Source organism: Talpa occidentalis, unplaced genomic scaffold (genome assembly GCF_014898055.3).
Source record: "Talpa occidentalis isolate TD23 unplaced genomic scaffold, MPIMG_talOcc4v2.1 talOcc4.8, whole genome shotgun sequence".
NCBI lineage: Eukaryota > Metazoa > Chordata > Mammalia > Eulipotyphla > Talpidae > Talpa > Talpa occidentalis.
In genome coordinates this window covers 62,440,569-62,459,464 of record NW_023605194.1, presented here as the reverse complement: position 1 = coordinate 62,459,464, position 18,896 = coordinate 62,440,569, and the positions used below count along the sequence as shown (strand labels likewise).

At 37.8% G+C, this 18,896-nt stretch overlaps 1 protein-coding gene and 1 pseudogene across 1 annotated transcript; both read left to right on the top strand.

The window, feature by feature from the left end:
• The first annotated feature begins 1,014 nt into the window (after window positions 1-1,014).
• Window positions 1,015-16,608, top strand: LOC119233922 (cilia- and flagella- associated protein 210-like). Its single transcript, XM_037496622.2, has 3 exons — window positions 1,015-1,115; window positions 15,074-15,108; window positions 15,673-16,608. Exon 3 carries the CDS (start codon window positions 15,694-15,696, stop codon window positions 16,459-16,461), a length of 768 nt encoding a protein of 255 aa, XP_037352519.1. The 5' UTR covers window positions 1,015-1,115; window positions 15,074-15,108; window positions 15,673-15,693; the 3' UTR covers window positions 16,462-16,608.
• Window positions 13,086-13,197, top strand: LOC119234987 (U2 spliceosomal RNA; annotated as a pseudogene).
• Window positions 16,609-18,896: the final 2,288 nt, after the last annotated feature.

Sequence of the window (18,896 nt, the reverse complement as noted above, 5' to 3'; positions counted from 1 at the left end):
ATTTCTGTAGATCTGCATGTTCTGCTCCCCACTCTGTCTCTGGTGAATCCTTTCACCCCTGCCTCCTCTGGCCTATACCACAGCTCTTGTATGCATAAATAAATAAATCTTTAAAAAAAACAACAGTATGGTGATCTCTCAAAAATTAGAGAGCTAGTATGTGATCATGCAATTCATGGCAGGTATGTATTCAAAAGAATTGAATATAGGATCTCAAAGAGATATTTACATATCCACTTTCATTGCAGTGTTATCCATAACAGCTGAGATATGGAAGCAACTTTATGCAAAATGAAGGCATAAAGACCATATGGCACCTACACACAATGGACTAGTATTTAGTCTTAAAGAAGAAAATCCTTTCATATGCTACAATCTGAATGAATCTTAAGAATATTATGCTAAGCGAAATAAGCCAATTCCAAAAGATAAATACTGCCTGATTCTGTTATACAAGGTATGTAAAGTAATCAAATTCAGAGAAACAGAAAGTAGAATTGTCATACCAGGGACTGGAAGGAAGGGGAAATTGATCAATAGGAATAGAATTACAATCCTGCAAAACAAAAAAGTTGTAGATGTCTGTGGCCCAACAGTGCACATATTTAGCAATACTGGATGGTACTTAAAAACTTAAGTAGGTAAATTTATGTTATATAGTTTTTTTTAACCACAATTAAAAACATTTTTAACTGAAATGACAATGCAATAATTTAATAACCACTTATTAAGTGCAAATTTCACTTTTTATATTTGAGGAAATGAGAGTCAAAGAGGCAAGTAACTTGATCTACTTCTCATGGCTAATTAGACACCTGGCTAGGGAAGGAACTTTGATTTTAGCACCCAGAATCATTTCTGTTACATCAAATCGAGGCTAAATCAGTGAGCCCAACACTGATAAGCCCAAGAAGAATTATCTCTGGGACTTATTTGGCAAGAATTTTTTCTCTACTTGTTTTTTCTTCCTTGGGTTTTATCGACAAGTCTCATAACTTTCTCTATTTCAGGGTTTCCTGAAGTGACAGGGAGGCAAAGCAGTATCATTGATCTGAGCAGGTACCACATCCAAAGGAGGGATGAGGACAACCCACAGCATTATGGAGCCAAATTTGGTAACTTAATGGAAAAGTGAGCGTGTGTGAGTAGACATGTTGAAGTAGCTGCAGCTATGTGTGTGCACATAATATCTTCATTTTCTTTTGCATAATTACAAGATGTATCATGTATAGTAATTCTATCAATGTATGAAGCTACAATCACATAATTATAAACATATTTGCTATATTTTGAGAATGTGGCTTTAGATTAATATTTCCCTGTCAATCTTACATAGGTTGGAAGACTCTCTAAATTCATTACCTCAGATGCTAAGGGGATCACTGGGTGAACTAGAGGAGATAACACATACAAGGTGCCAATTCCAGTGTTTGTAACCCACAAGACACACTTAATTAGAGGGACACAATTATTTGCTCTCAAGTACCCATCAATGCTTCAAAGTCATTTTCACCTAAACTAAACTACTAAACTTAAAAGCTAAGTGGCTATAAATGATCAAACTAGCTGTGACTTATTGGGTGCTGCACCTGTATAACACATCATAACAGCCCTCAAGGCACGACCTGGGAAAGAACAAGTATGGTGTCCAATTGGCAACACCAAGATATTTGGAATTACCAGTCTTGCATCATACAGCTTCTCCCCACGTTGTCTAATCCCTTATATAACATGTGGAGAATTCCTTTCTCTGCCCAACCATCAAAATGAATCTTCCCCATGAGACTATTAACATTTTATATGTGACTCATGAATGATCTGTTGGAACCTCACTCAAAGGCACCATTGGTATCAGGCTTTCTCACTCCAGCTCTCTTGTCTAATGAGACCAGGTGTTTCTGTTGTCTTTGTCTCACCATTATTGTTACTATTTTTGGATTAATTGAAGACAAGAAAATATCTCAGTAGTGACTGGAACATATACATGGTCACAACGATGCTTAAAATTTTCTTGTATCATCCCACTCAAAGTCTCTGCCTTCAAAACTCCCCTTTTTCTTTTTTCCACTGTTCCCTAATTTGCATGGTGCTCCAGCATGCTTGGTGCTCTCCTCCCTGCTTGCCTGCCTGTCTTCTTTCCTTCCTTCACTTTTAAATATAAATTTCATACAATTTTAATTACATAAGAAGTGCATGTATAACTCACATTATAAAAATTCAAATACTTCTAAGAGAGAAACTTTGCTATTAGTAAATATACATATTTCTGTTTTTCCTCTATACTTGTTAGATTATATTAAATTACTGTTTTTATGGATCATACAAATTATTACATGTCAGGAATTTTACACATAGAGGTAGATACACACCAAAAAGTGTACAGCTTTCTCTTGTGAATTAAAAAAAAAATAGAATAATATCATACACATTTTATTACAACATTTCATAGTAATATATCTTGGAGACCTCCTAGGTCAGTGCATGTAGCTCTACCCTATTCTTTACAATTGCTGGTAAAAATTTTCAGTATGGATAATTTAATTTTTCCACTTCCCCCCTCATCTACCTATTTATTTGTTGCTACTATAAATCCTACAATACTTATATCTATACTACTTACATATAAATGTCTTCTCACTTATGTGATAACACTAAACATTTGTTTTCTAAAATGAAGATTTATGCAAAGAAACATAAGAAATAAATTAGTTCATACATGGGGTTATAGTAATCAATATTAGGCCCACTCTTATTTTTCCAACTGCATGTGAGATGGAAGTTGAAATAGAAATCAAAGATAATTTTCAATTCTCTTTATCAAATGGTATTCCATTTGGGTTCAACATATTGTGATCTGGTTTTGAAGGGCTTTCAGTTCTTTGTGTATCCTTTGCTATTCGACTTTTAGGAATTTATCATTGGTGGGCGTTCCTTTTTATTGAAAACAGAGAAACAGAATCCTGACAGTTTTATTGCTTTCTATTTTACTAACCTGGTTCATCTTGCCATGAAGTTTCAATGACTAAACTGTATGACTCCAAACTTCCCTACCACCAATACTCTCTTACATTTTCCCTGAGTATGGACACCTCTGAATAAAGGATTTCCTTTTGGTTACCAGATGCCATTTATTAATCTTTGAAAATTCTTATTATAGCAGATAGGGAATTCAATCAATTCTGTTGCCCCAGTCTGAACGTACTGGAATGGCTAAAAGGCAAAATCAAGGAGTATTGTGCCTCTAGTTCATCTTCTTTAGAGTTGCCCTCTCATAAATTCTTCTCATTTTATTTTGCCCTTACAAGGAAATATATATGAATAGAATTCAACGAATATCTAGGAATACTCTCAGTTAAGTTCATGGTTAGCATGACCTAAAAATCTATAAAGGAAATGGAGACGAGTGCTTCATTAAGAGAATTAATTAAAATCAAGTAAAGAACTTAAAAGGAATGAAACAGGGACAGAGAGGATCACAAAAGAGGTTACAGGGCAAGAGGCCAGAGGGATGGAATGGCGACCCACCTGCCCAGGCTCTGAGACAGAGCACCACCCAAAAGCCTCAAAAGGCCAAAAAAGGCCAAAAACCAAAAGCTAAAGGACAGCACCCGATAAGAGGACAGGTCGCTGTCTGTGGGTCTCACCCGCACACACAATTGCAAGAGACCTTGACTCCAGGAACAACCACCATGGGGTTTACTTACAAACAGGGGAAACAGAGAGCTCACTGTACCCACGAATAGCAGCTGCCTCACCCAGGTACCATCAGTGATGGCCGCAACTGGTCACAGGGAGTGAAGGACAGCACCGGCCAATAGTGACGGCCACTACTGGTCCCACAGAGGTGGTGTCAAAGACACCATATGCTAACAGCTCTCTGTGAGTCACTGGGTTACACCAACCACAAACAGCTCTTAGGGGCACCAGGCCCAGGGCCTTTGGGGCTCCTCTCAGGCAACGCCAGAGACAGGCCCGAGGCCCCGCCCATGACCGTGACCGAGTCCCTCGGCTTCTCTCCCTCCGCGGAGGGCGCTGCTGGATGCTGCTTTTCCTCTTCGGAAGCTGGAGCCGTTTTCATTTCTTCAGGGGCCGGCGTCGTCTCTCCTCCTTCGGGAGCTCCCTTGTCCTCACCTCAGGGCTGGGGTCATGGTCTCCTTTCCTTCGGGGACTCCTTAGCGCCCTCCAGCCCTGGCTTCTGTCTCTCCCCTACAAGTGTGATCGGGCCATTTAGCTCCAGTCGGCTCGCAGCTCGCACCTGTCGGGGCCATTGCACAGGGCCGCGCCCGCGCTCCGGGAGCAGCTGCCGGGGCTGCCTCGTGCTGGAGCAGCGCGGGGAGAGGAGCCGCCGTCCTGCCGCTCCCGCCCCTGAGACTGCTGGTCCCCGTAACAGGATCACATGGAACTATGATTTTGAATACTCACTTTGCTGAGTCATTTTGAAAATAATAGCATTGTTAGTTCTTGGGCATGTGAGATTCAGTTACCATCTGAATAACGAAATAACCTCAGAGTAGGGCGACTATTGAATAGAAAATCTTGAGAAATGTGCCAAAGAGCCAAAAAGATTCTCACAGCAAATGATCTGTAGTAAAGTCTGCAACCGTCAGGGTGAGGTCTAGGGCCAGAAGGGCTGCTGAGGCAGTGGAGTGGGGGCAGCATGGATTCATGGTTGCATGGCTACCCTGGAGTTAGAAATATGGGAATGAGGAGTTAGAATCAGAAGCGGGACATTCTAATTCTGAACATCAAGTTTTTTCCTTGAAAAAGCCCATTTCTGTTCCAAATGGGTCCCAGGCATGAGCAAGTCAGATGTGAAACTATGTTGTAAAGATGCTTACGTCTCTCTCCTTGCCCTGGTGTTCTGGAACAATCCCACTAAACTCCCTCTGAGGACACACATTTGGAATATGTCAGTTTGTGTCAGTGAGTAAACCCTAGGCCTGTGCTCAAACCTCAAGGGCTAGCTGTGGAGTAAGACATATAAACAACCCACAGTACTGTAACACCAAATGGTGAAATTAGACTGTGCTAGAAGTGCAGGAAGAGGAATTTATTCAGATTAGAGCATTAGGGGAGGCTTTAGAGAAACAGAATTATGTGTTAATCTTTGAAGAATAAACAGAAACCCAAAGTTATTTTGCACATATTAAAAGTATGTATTCACCATATATTTTGAAATATAAAAACATAATAAAGAACATTAAAATTATTAAAAATTTCTACACTGAAAACTAATCAACCTTTGCATTTCATATATATATATATATATATGAATGTACACAAACATACATGCCTCTATATTTATACTTTTTCTTGGAAAAATTGAAATTAAAAGAACACATTTTATTTATTTTTATTTTAATTTAAAAATATATTTTTTACATCATTGTTCATTTTTGTACAATGGTTGATTTCTCCTCTCAGGTGTAATCCTCACAATATTCTCAACCCCATGTCACCTGTGAACCACACTATAGTTTCTTGTGCTCTTCCCTTCGCTATTTTGATCCTGCTCCCTCCCTTCCCCTGCTGTGTGTCTCTGATTTATAGTTTGTCTGATAGTTTTGTCTTTTTCTCTTTTTTTTTTTTTCCCTGACCCTCTGTTTGGTTTCCCTATATTGCTCCTCTAAGTGAAACCAGCCAGTATTTTTCTTTTTCCTTCTGACTTTTTTCACTGAGCATAATCCCTTCCAGCTCCATCCATGTTGCTACAAATGGTATGAGTATATCTTTTTTTGATTGCTGAGTAGTATTCCTTGTGTATGCATACACTGAATCTTCTTGATTCTGTCATCTGTTTTGGCGCATTTAGGAAAAACACATCTTTTAAAGATACATCTTTCACTTCTTTACTGTGAGGGCATTTTCATGGCACTAAATATTTTATAATCATGATTAAAGACCCAATAGATACTATCAAATGTGTGTATCATAATTTTCTTTAATAAAGTCCCTATTGTGCATAACTTTAAAAAACAGTCAGCATTACACATATGTGTGTTCATCTCTGAAACTATCCTTAAGATAAATTTCTAGAAGTGTAATATAAGGATAAGTATTTACATAGCCACAAACATTTTGATATCTTTTGCTAATGGTTTTCAAAAAAATCTTTTCCAAATCAAACTCCCATATGCAAAGTGAGCATGAATATGAGAAATATTGTAATGGTCAGAGAATAGTTTATAGAGTGACATTGACAAGTGGGGCCAAGTCCAACATATTTGGGGAATAATGAAAAGCCCGCTGTAATTAAGCCAGGGGTCCATGATTGATGTGGCAGGAGCTGAGTCTGTAAAGATGATGCTGGGGCATGATGAACATTTTGACAATTTCTCTCTAGGCAGTTGGGAACTTTCAAGGGATTCAGAGCAAGAGAACTTCCTCACCTATGTTCAGTGTACCTTATGAGAGAGCTGCCTGAGGAAGGGTTTTAAAGTTGGGAAATAGGAGGCAGAGGCCACTGAAAAGAAATTATGCTGGTTCAGATGAGAGACATAGAACATCTGAATGGGCAGTAACATTAATACTGGCAAGGACTAAATGAATATGAAATTGCCTTAGGAAAGTAAAACTAGCCCACTAGTTTTGATTGATTACTCATTTGATTGATTATTCATTTTCCATTTGAGTGATGGCTCGGACTGTTTGGGTGATGATATTTTCCCAGAGTAGGCAAGCCTACTACAGGTAAGCTCATGGAGGAAAGAATGAAGGTTTGGGGAATCTGTAGGATGAAGGAGGTGCTGTTCATGCACAAGTAATGAGTAATGGGCTCTTTGGAGTTAGGCTTGACTGGGGGAGGGATGTCTTCATTCTGCCATTTTTGACTATATGAGCCTGAACCAATTCTTGACCATCTCTGAAGCTCAGTTCCTCATCTCTGAGATGGAGTCAAATCCTCTTACCTTGTAGAGTCATTGTGAGAACTAGAGATAATATGTGCAAAGTGTTTACACATTAACATGACACATTAACAATACTCTGAAACTCTTTTCTTTCCCTCCAGGGAAGCCTATGTCTGTTTTACTGCTAGAGTAAATTAGCTGCAGGTAATACTACAAATGAGATCTGGTTTTACTACAGTCAGAAACAATAGCCTTACGTAACAGCTTGTAAGCCTTGCCCAAAGCTCTGTGTGCTTTATCTTTAATAGTTGTAACAACCTTCCAAAATAGTGCTATTCCCTCCACTTTGGAGATAAAGAAAACTCAGAGAAGTCCCAATTGCATGGCTAGGAAAATGGCAGAGCTGGGAATAAACTTTTGCACAAGTCATACCACCTCTCCACAATCTTACTCCCGATGATTTAGTGACAGGAAGAGGCAAAACACTTACTTTTAACTGTCCATACAGAAAAAAGAAGCAAGTGGTTTTTGTGATATTCTAAAATAAGTCTTTTTAGGGGAGGCATAGGATGTGACAAACCTCTACTTCCTATGCTTTTTCTACAGGAAGAATATTCTAGAACCATTTGTGGAGGCAGAGGAAAGACTGCATGACAGGAAGCAATGAGGCAGAAGAATTACTTATTTCCCTTTTTTGCTGTGACTCAAATTCTCTGTAATAGAACCTTTTGGAAGCAAAATCTCTCAGGAAAGATCACATTCAGACACTTCCTTATCATTTGACAGCATTTTAACATGTCTGTAGAGAATGTAATCCTGCTCAAGAAGATAGCACTGAGTCCCCTCTAATGTCACTTGCCAAAATGAAAGCTGAAGATTTAAGGTGACCATGTAAACTCTTTCCAATAGAGGCAGTGTCTGATGTTGAATAATAATAAGAGTTTTGGAGTCAAAAAGAATAGTGTTCAATTCACAACTTTGCAGTTTACCAGTTCTGCTACAATGGGAATGTCCATCCTGAACCTGTGATTCTTTGGGGTAAGGCAGGATTGTATGTTTGTTGCGTGATTATTGAGTAACAGCTCTAAGCTATGCACTATTCTATGCATAGGAGGGACAGTGGAGAGCAAAGGAAATAGAAACCATTACTTTGTGGAGAAGAGAAATAATAAACAAGATACATAAATAAAGAAATAGCAACTAAGACATATAAATAAAAGTATATAATGTATTAAATAGTGATAAGGGCTAAGAGGCAGAAGTGAAACAATAAAAGGAGATATGAACTATTTGGGGTGGGCTGAAATTTTAGGATGCTCTGGGCAGGCCTCACTGAAAATGTGACTTGTTTAGTATGGAGGTGAAGGAAGCGAGACAGAGAATGACACAGATTGCTGTGGATGGCTAGTAAGTTGTTGTATACATGGGTTTGTTGTTTAGGAGAAAAAGTTCAGGAAAGAGATGTAATTTAGAAGTCACTACCTAATAGATGGGATTACATTTAAAGCCCTTAGATTGAATAAGGTCTATAGGGACTGACTGTAAATAAAGAAAAATTTGGTTTAACAACTGAGGCTCATAGCATGCCTATGTGTACCAGGGTCATCAAGAGATTGAGAAGGAATAGAAAGAACTTTAAGAGAAGACCTGGTGAATGTGACATCATGAAATCAAAATTGTATCTCAAGGCAGAGCAAGTGCTGCTGCTGCACTAGGTAAGCGGGTGGATGCACTAGGTAAGGAAGATGAGGAATGAGAAATGAGCCCTCAATTTAGCAACAGAGCGGCCACTGACATGTTTGAGAAAATTGTTTACGGTGGAGTCTTGGGGACAAAAAACTACTTGGACTCAGTGTAAGAGATGGAGAGGAAGGAGGGAAACAAGTAGTGTATGTCCAGTTAACTTTGTCAAGATATTTTACAATTAAAGGAAGGAGAAGATGAAATGGGGCTATGATGGAGCCAAAGTGGGATCAAACCCCCAAAAGGGGTTTAATTTACTTATTATTCTGATGAGGAAAAAATTAGCCAGCATGTTTAAGTGGGAAAGGTGCTTAGAACAGGGAAAACAGACAAGATTTCCAAATGAGGACTGGAATAATGACAACAACCATAAAATTGTAATTGACCTTGCCTACTAAATACCTACATTGAGTCGGTTTCTGCCTTAGGCCCTTGCATTTTTTCTCACCCTCTAAAATACCCTCCTATCGTTCTTATTTCATGAACCAGGAAACTGACTTGGTATGTTAGTTATGCTTCAGACTAAGGATCCTTATACTTCAGGTGCATGCAGACCACCTAAGGATCTTGTTGAAAAGCAGGTTTTGACTTAGCAGCTCTGAACTGTGTCTTGGGATTCCACGTTTTTCATATGCTCCCAGGTGATGCTGATGCTGCTTGGGCTGGGGCCCACCATGAGAAACAAGAGTCCAGACTGGCTGCTGCAGACAGTGCTGCATTCCCGGGATGTCTGATGAAATCCCAATTTCTCTCTACTGTGCTATGTGTCCTCCTATGTTCTTGGCTTGGTCACAGTGAAGAGAAACCCAAAAAAGCAGTCGAGGAACAGAAAAGATTTTTTATATTTATACAAGAACTGGGGTACAGGCCAGATGTGTGGGAGGGTGAGAGTATTCATCAGAGACAGAGTGGGGAACAGAACAGGCAGACTGACGAAATACACTGCTGAGAAGAGTAGCGGGTGAGACAGGAGAGGTCTGCAGTGCCATGTGGGTATCTCCCTGGCTGGCCCAATGCGGACAGCTTCACAGCACTGTGCTCAATGAGGGGAGGCCTCATTTACTCTCTTGCAAGAAGATTCCTGAAGATGAACAGTGTAGGCAGGTTTGTAGCACAAAGCACGGGCTTATTATCAGCCCATCTAAAATACCAAGACTCTCCTGCTGAGTCACTGCAGAGTGTCTGGGCCAGACACTAGATATGACTTTCTCCTCGTGAATGAAAAAGTATGACTCATCCCAATTCATTTTTACTTAACCTCATGTTGTCCTTGACTCTGTGGAATAACATATCAAATTTAGTCCTATATGAAGACCCAGATGGAAAATCAGGTAAGCTTCAACCTGAAACTTTGTTGTTTGCATCAGCAAGGTATAGTATAATATAGAACAGCCAGATTTAGTGTCTAGACACAGTTGAATTCAGACCCTGACCCTGTTTTCTTAAATGTGTATTCTGGGCATATTTTGAACCTATACCCTCATCTATAAATTGAAAATAATTTTTTCTGATCCATGGGGAAGACTTCTGCCTCATAGTTGTAAGTGTTGCCACTGGGAAGTTTAATATGAGCTCATTGTTAATGTCATGACTTCCCACTTGTTCTCCAAGTCTCAGTTTTTTAAATTTATAAGACAGGGAGAATAATATGCTAACTCCATAGAGTTGGAATGAAAATCAAATGAGATAGTGCATATAACATCAATAAATGTTAACTCTTACTATTAATGCTATTATTATATGGCTTCTGTGAGGATTGATTGACAGATGTGAAATACACACACAGCTCCTCACACAGAAGAGGCACTTTACATTTTGGTTTTCTCTTTCCCTAGCCAACAAACTAAACAGGCACCTCTGATTAAGTTTGTTAATGGAAAATTCCACCCACAAATTGAGAGAGAGAGAGAGAGAGAGAGAGAGAGAGAGAGAGAGAGGCACTTTAAAATTCCAGGATTTAGCAATATCACAAATTAACCCTGAGGCATGAATAAAGGATAGAAGGCATCAGAAAATAATTTTTTGTCTTGAGAAATAAAAGATACTAGAAGAATGAAGAATGAAGATGGTGAAGATGCTGTTAGACATCTTGGGGAGTTTATGCATACAGATTGTTCTGGCTTTCATCTTCTTACTGCTAATGTTAACTCTGAGCTCTGGGGGGCTGTCCATTTGGCACTCACTTGGTATTGAAGCAACAAAGGATACTTTCTATAGTTTCCAGACCCATGTGGTACCAGGGTGTCTGCCAATAGACTGTTCATGCCATCTTGAAATACCACCCCTTCAGGTCCTAAGTCTTTAAATAGTAAATAGTACATGTGTAGACATTTTAAAAATTTCTTACTTATTTTTGAAAATACAAATATCAAAATTCTTGTAAAATATTATCAGTAGTTGCTAGCAAAATAACATGAAATTATCTTTGAAATATTAATATGCAGCAATTATAGCAACTATCCATATTTTCCCACCAGTTTTCTTGAGATATATTGGCATAGAACATTAAAGTGTACACCATACTGATTTGACTTACATATATATTCAAGTGATTACCACAAGTTAAATTAACATCCCTCAACTAATATAGATATAAAGAGAAACTCAAATTTGACCTCTTTTTTTGAGCTTGTTTTTTTTAGATTCCATACATATAAGTGCGATCATATAGTGTTTGTCTTTTCTCTGACTTATTTCACTTAGCATAATTCCCTCTAGATCCATCCATTTTCTTGCACAATTTTCTTCTTTTTATGGCCGAATAACATTCCATTTCTACATATAGCACAATGTCTTTATCCATTCATCTGCTGATGGAAACTTAAGTTGTAGCCATGTCTTGGTGATTGTAAATAATGCTGTTCTGAGCATTGGGGTGAGATAATATCCTCAATGTAGTGTTTCTGTTTTCTTCAGATATACACCTAGAGGTGGAATTGCTGGATCATATGGTAGTTATATTTTTAATTTTTTGAGGAACCTCCATACTGTTTTATATAGTGGTTCTACCAATTTGCAATTCCATCAGTAGCACATAGGGTTTCTTTTTCTCTACATCTTCAACATTTGTTATATCCCCTTTTTTTTATCATAGGCATTCTAAAAGACATGAAGTGACATTTCACTGTGCTTTTGATTTGGATTTCCTTTGTGATTAGTGATATTGAGCATTTTAAAATGTACTTACTGGCCATCTATGTGTCTTTTTTGAATATCTATTCAGGTCATTTGCCCATATGTTAATTGGATTATTTGTTTGTTTTTGCTATGGACTTTTGTGAGTTCTTTATATATTTTGGATATATGTTTTGGATTGCTTATCAAAGATATGATTTGAAACTATTTTCCCATTCCATAGGTTGTCTAGACCATCATGTTAATTCAAAGCATCCACCCATTATGTGCAAAGTATTGGGTTTTGTGTTGTTAACTAAAGTGAAATGGACATGGGTTCTGTCTTCCAGGAAATTCCAGAAGTATGGAGGTAGAAATAAGTAAAGAATGAGGGAGAAAATTGGAAATTTCTTAAGCTAATACACTGACAGTTCAGAGGAAAACTTTCATTCATGAAAACTGACAGAGGATGATGGAGGTGGGTTCATCCTTAAGAGTTAGGTAGGATATAGAAGTTAGTCATCAAAATCCATTCAATTTGCAATTTGGATTTATGAATCCATGTGTACTAACAAATATACTAACTCTTAAGACTCAGGCATATCTTAAGGTAAGAATACTTATTTACCAATAGTTGATCCTTTCCATTATGATTTGATTCCATTTAATTAGGCTCCATGCTCAAAATTAGCCTCTTCCAGGATGCTATATTGCTGAGATGGAGAATTAAATGATTCTGTGATCGGTAGCTGTAAAAGAGTTTATCAGTTCATCAAAACTCACTAACCAGATTAGGGACATGAAGTTGCATATTATCTTTAAAACAGCACGCTATGTCTCTCCTTTGCGCTCTGCTCAGGCCATTCCCTCTGTCAAGTACGCTCTTCTACTACTTCTTAACCTGAGTAAATAAGTCACCCCTTTTACCACGGAGAGCATTATGCCTTTTGTGTTCTGGTAACTCCATGGAATACCTTCTGCTCTCAGACATAGCTCACGGCACTGGTGATAGAATAACCATTTGTCTGGCTTCTTACTTCCCCATAAACCCCTTACCTTTTTCTGCCTCATGCCGTGCACAATCCTTGGCACATAGTAAGCTCTCCAGTATGAGACTATCTTTTACAGGGCAACTTGAGTTCACTTACATCTGTGTGACTTATTGGTATATTTATATTTATTTAAATAGCTTCATTTGTGCTTTTTAAACTGTTTTCTTATAGGAAACATAACATTTGACATAATAATGTTATGTTAAACCTTGCATTTTCTGGATGGATTTAAAAAAAAATCCCTTATTTCTTTTCATGGTTTGAATTCATACGTTTCCTTTCTACTGTATTCTATGTTGGTGGTTAAACTTAGCATTTAAAAATGTAGATCACATCTAGTCTTTTGGCTGAGATCAAGTGTAGTATCTGATCTTATCAGTTTAATAAGGGAAGTACACTTCACTTTCGAAGGTCAAGTAAATTCAGGTCCCGTACTTTCCACGTACTGGCTAATCATAACCATAAAATTTGATGATTCTTTTCAAAGTATGCAGTTATATAACCATCACATAGAGCATCACATAGACTGCATCCATCACCTCACACAATTTCTTTGTTCCATTGACAGGCAATACCCACCCCTCTATCTTAGTCAGTCCAGGCTGCTCTAACAGATTGCCTAGTGATGAACATTTATATCTCACAGTTCTGGAGACTGTGAACCTCATGGTTCTGGGGACTAGGAACTCCAAAGTCATGGTGCTGGCAGATCTTGTGTTTGGTAAGGACCTGCTTCCTTTTGTACATGGCCACCTAAGTGGCATCTCACATGGCAGACAGCAGAAAGTGGAAGAAAACTCTTACAGAGATATTACAGGGGTTCTTGTTTTCTTGAAAGCTCATGTTAAGCCACTTTGTTCTTACAAGAGACTTTGTTAGTATCTGTTTTCACTAACTGAAAGAAATACCAAGAGGACAAAAGGTAAAAAGCAAAAGTGAAAATCAGTGTTTGTTTTGCAGCAGCCATTAGAGGGGCAGTGAGCACCCCAAGCGTGGAGAGTGACACTGACAAGTTTCTTCCCTGGGAAATACTTTATACAGACTCTTTATTTAGCATATCTTTCCTGTTTTACTGTGTGTTAGTGGCATTTTAGTATTTAATGTGCTCGTATGATTTGGTAGGTTATTTTTTGGGTCTGGGAACACTCAAAAATTTTTCTATAGTAATTAACAATAATTATATTTTTAAAAAAGATTAATTTATTTATGCATACAAGAACTAGGGTGTAGGCTGGAGGTGCAGGGGGTGAGAGGATTCATCAGAGACAGGGTGGGGAGCAGAACAGGTGGATCCACTGGAATACACTGCTGAGGGGAGCAGCGGGCAAGACAGGAGAGGTCTGCCATGCCATGTGGGTCAGCTCCCTGGCTGGAGATCAAACTCCTTCTGCAGTAGCTGCTGATAGCTTCATAGTGCTGAGACTTAACCCATTGCACTACCATGGAGGCCCGATCATTTATTTTGAAATGGGGAAAACTACTTAAAATACCCCTGCGCCACCAGGGAGGCCCTGCTTTACCCCAATTTGATGTAGAAAAGGTTTCATAAGAAGGTTCTAATTTCAAGGAGTGGGATAAACCTGTAATTCGTTCCTGAGGGTTTTACCCTCATGACTTAATCTCCCAAAGAGGCCTCCCTAGTGGCCCAGGGGACAGGTCTCAGCGCTACCAAGCTATTGCCAGCCACAGCAGACAGTTCAATCCCCAGTCAGGGAGCTAACCCACACTCCACAGCAGACCTCTCCTGTCTCCCCTGTTGCTTCCATCAGCAGTGTATTTCAGTAGATCTCCCTGTTCTGCTCCCCACTCTGTCTCTAGTGAATCATCTCACCTCCATTACCTCTGACTTACACCCCAGTTCCTCTATGCATAAATAAATAAAATAAATCTTAAAAAAAATAATTTCCCAAAGGCCCCACTTCCTAATACCATCACATTGGGGGTTAGGATTTCAACATGAGTTTTGGGTTGGGGGGAAGCAACAACATTCAGACAGTAGCACCCACCATGGTCCCAGGCAACCATTGACCTGCTTCCCATCACTGTTGTTTAGATTTGTCTTTCCCAGTGTTTCATACAAATGTAATAATTCATTATACATTATTTTGTGTCTACCTTCTTTCACACACTATAATATTGTTAAGATTCATCCATCATGTGTGTATTAATAGTTAATTTTTACTGTTGTGGCATTATGGAATTTCCACCACCATTTTTATTCATTACTCAATTAATAAGCATTGGGTGATTTCCAAATTACTGGTAGTTATGAAAAAATTGCCATGAACATTCACACATATGTCTTTATTACCTTAGGTAAAATAGTAGGAGTTGAACTGCTGAATCATAGGGTAAGTGTAGTTTTTTTCTAAACTTCATCATTATAGTTCTAATCACTATGCATATTAATATCACATACTTTTTAAAAGTACAAGTATTTTTAAAAGCTTATCATGGAAGATGCCTTTGTTGTTATATCTAAATTTGATATCTAAATATAATATCAAGAATGTGGATGTCATAGTCTTGTACTCAAGATTAATATTAATATTTGATACATTTCCTCTGGTTATATACATATCATAAATTTGTACCTATTTATCATATATATGTTTTACCAATTATGTTATTACTGATTTTTTGTATCTCTCCATGTCACTTAGACTATAATTTAGCCATTTCCACATTATTGAATATTTAAAGATTGTTCCCAATTTTTTGCTGTTATAAATAACTTTGAAATGAAGTATATGGTTCATAAAACTTAATGCACATCTCTGATCATCTTTATGGGATAAATTTTCAGAGAGAAAATGTAACCAGAGAGACTGTAACCATTTAACAGGTTCTTATTAACATTCATATGTTGAAAGATTTTTTTTGTGATAGGATAATACACAGTTTTCTCCCCCAAGGAACACCTGAATGATAAAAATATGATAAAAGCTGTAGAACAGCAGCAACAAGAAGAAGCTGATGAAAAGATTAGAAAATTTATCAAAGCGAAAAAATGTCTTACACAATTGAGGAAAGAAAAAGAAGATGAAACACACAGGCTAATGGAGGAACGGAGAGAAAGAATCAACAACTTCCTGAGTGAACTAATGAAAAAGAAACTTGACAACGAAGATTTGATTATTGCTAGAGATATTGCAGAAGCTGAGGCTGAATGGGAAAAAAAAGAAAGAGAAAAATATGAAAAGAATAAAGCAGAATTAAAAGCAATTGCAGAATACAGAGCCACTGTGATGAAAAATAAAGAGGAAGAAGAAAGGCAAAAAAAAATAGAGGCGAAAGAACAATTGCATGCTATTTTGAAAGCAGATCAAATTTTCTATGAGCATGAAAAGGAGAAAAAATGCAAAGCTGATAAAGAACATAAAGAAATTCAAGAGGCCCATATTCAGCAAATAGCCAAAAATAAGTTCAATGCAAAGCAAGCTGAATTGGACTATTGGAGACTAACTGATGCACTTTTGGCTGAAAAGGAGAAAGAATTTCAGGATTATGCCAGAGAAGTAATTGAATTTGAATCTGAGTCAACAAATAAATATATTTACCCTCTAGTAAAAGCTGTTCAGATGGGACCTGGAGGTGGTCGTGGGCCAGTGTTTATGGACAGAGGTGGGATAAGACCCAGCTATCAGGCAAATGATGTTACTGGAGTTCAGCTTCCATTTTATAACTCTCATGGATCAAAATAAAATAATTTTCAAAAATCTAAGGGAAGGCTAGGTTTTACGTGGTAGAAAGTTTATTTTTGTCAGAATAAGTTGTAGCTGATAGAATGAGCTACAACTCAAAGTGAATTATATGCCTAAAATTTGTTAATAAAGCTGTTCTTCAACTAAAAAAAAAAAAGAATGTGGATGTGATAAAGGTAAGTACATGTCAATTTTTAGAAGAAACATCTAGACTCTTACCCAAAATTGTTGCACTAATTTTCAGATCCACCTACAATATATGCAAGTCCTGGTTGTACCACATTCTCAGTAATACTTGAAGTTTGGAGTTAGCAGTCTTTTACCAAAAAAAATGTAGATTTATTTTACTAAAATAACATTGCTTTAGGGCCTCCCTGGTGGCGCAAGTGTTAAGATGCAACCTATGAAGCTACCCATAGCCACTGCAGCATGAGTTTGATTCCTGGCCAGCCAGGGAACAACCCACATGGTGCAGCAGACCTCTCCTGATTTGCCCACTGCTCCCTTCAGCAGTGTACTTGGGTCAATCTGCCTGTTTCATTCCCCACTCTGTCTCTGGTGAATCCTCTCACCCCCCACACCTCTGGCCTATACTCCAGGTCTTGTATGCATAAATCAATCTTTAAAAAAATAACATTGCTTTATAACATTATATAAGTTTGAAGTATGCATCATTATTGATCAACATGTGTATTCATTCTATTAAATTCACTGTTCAAGTCTAAGTCTATCCTTTACCCTATCACTTTTTTCGAATCCTTTTTCCAGATTTACCCACCCTTCTTTTTGGTAATTACTAATTCATAGTTACTAATGCATCTGTTTTTTCTCTCTCTATTTCATTGTATGAAATCATACAGTGTTTATCTTTGACTTTTTAATCTTAGTTATTCTGTGGGAGTATAGTTGTATCTCATTGGGATTTCACAATAAACTTTCCTCAAAATGAATCCTTTTTGATTATGTATAAGAGTTCAAACAGGTTATATAAACTGTTTTGAATTTGTTTATAAATAAACATTTGTTTAATAAATATAATGTGGTCAGATATTATCTGAGACTAGCTTTTCTTTGAATGGATATTGATTTTTAACAAAAAAATGTTCTGTCTCTAATGAGTTGATCATATGCATTTTTCCTCTAATCTGTTAATGTAGAAATTATACTAATTATATTTTATAATGCTAATCTAATTCTGCATTCCTTGGATAAACTGAACTTGTATCACTACTTGTTATTTACTACTATATATTACTATATTCAGCTATGTGACAGTTTGTCTAGGATTTTTGCATCTATCCTCATGAGAGAGATTGGCCTATAATTTTCCCTTTAAATCTCTTTTTCTGAAATGTCCAATATTGCTACTAAATCATCACCAACACAACCTGATGATGAGAAAAAGCTGACAATTTGATAACTTCTTTTTTTTTATTTTATTTATACAAGAGCTGGGGTACAAGCCAGATGCGCAGGAGGGTAAGCGGATTCACCAGAGACAGAGGGGAACAGAACAGGCAGACTGACGAAATACACTGCTGAGGGGAGCAGTGGGTGAGACAGGAGAGGTCTGCTTGCTATATGGGCTGCTCCGAGGCCGGTGGGGATTGAACTGGCACTGCAGAGGCTGTGGACAGCTTTACAGTGCTGCGCTCCACCACCTGCACCACCAGGGAGGCCCCAATTTGATAACTTCTTAAGAGAACCGCAGTCCTATAAAACTTTGGCAGTGTCTGTGACAAAGGGAAGATAAGGTCAGAAGTTATTGAATTAGATGTTTAATTTTATGAGGTCTTTCAAAGAAGGTGGTGCCGACTAGACTTGGATAATCATCAAGATGTAACAGTCAGAACTGGGGAAAAGACAGCAAGAGATTCAAACATCCCAGGATGTAAGCTGTCTGCTGATGTTTATTACTGAAGAGTTGATGAGTCTTTCAGGAAATTCCTACAATGAAGAATCAAAAAATCATTTGCCTGAGTAGGAGCATCCTGGAAGAATAAAGGAATGAATGAACAGCTCCAGTCATATTAACACACACAGTAAGATGTGGTTTGGTTCACTGTTCAGGCCTAGTGTGGGAGTAGACTGGAGCTTCCTGTCATGACTGTGCTGGGTTTACAAAATTAGCTGTGAGATGTTACTTCTTTTTTTATGCCATAGTATATTTTGTAGATTAGAATTATTGGGTAATTGAGTATTTGGATATACTTGCTTTTTAAAATTGGCTGAGATTGGTGTTTTCTTTCTGGGAAAATTATTTTAATGCTGATTTTACTTCCTTCTTTTCTTTCTTCTCTGTAAATTTCTTAATTCCTTATTTCTTTCTAAACATAGATTTTAGGACCTCCCTGTTGGGTAAGGGGTTAAGTCTCAGCATTATTACTGTTGTGGACTGAGTTCAATTCCCAGACAGGGGCTGAGTCACAAGGCAT

Bases quoted from the DNA above. Each gene is read 5' to 3' on its own strand.
- LOC119233922 (XM_037496622.2), top strand. From the start codon at position 15,694: ATGATAAAAGCTGTAGAACAGCAGCAACAAGAAGAAGCTGATGAAAAG.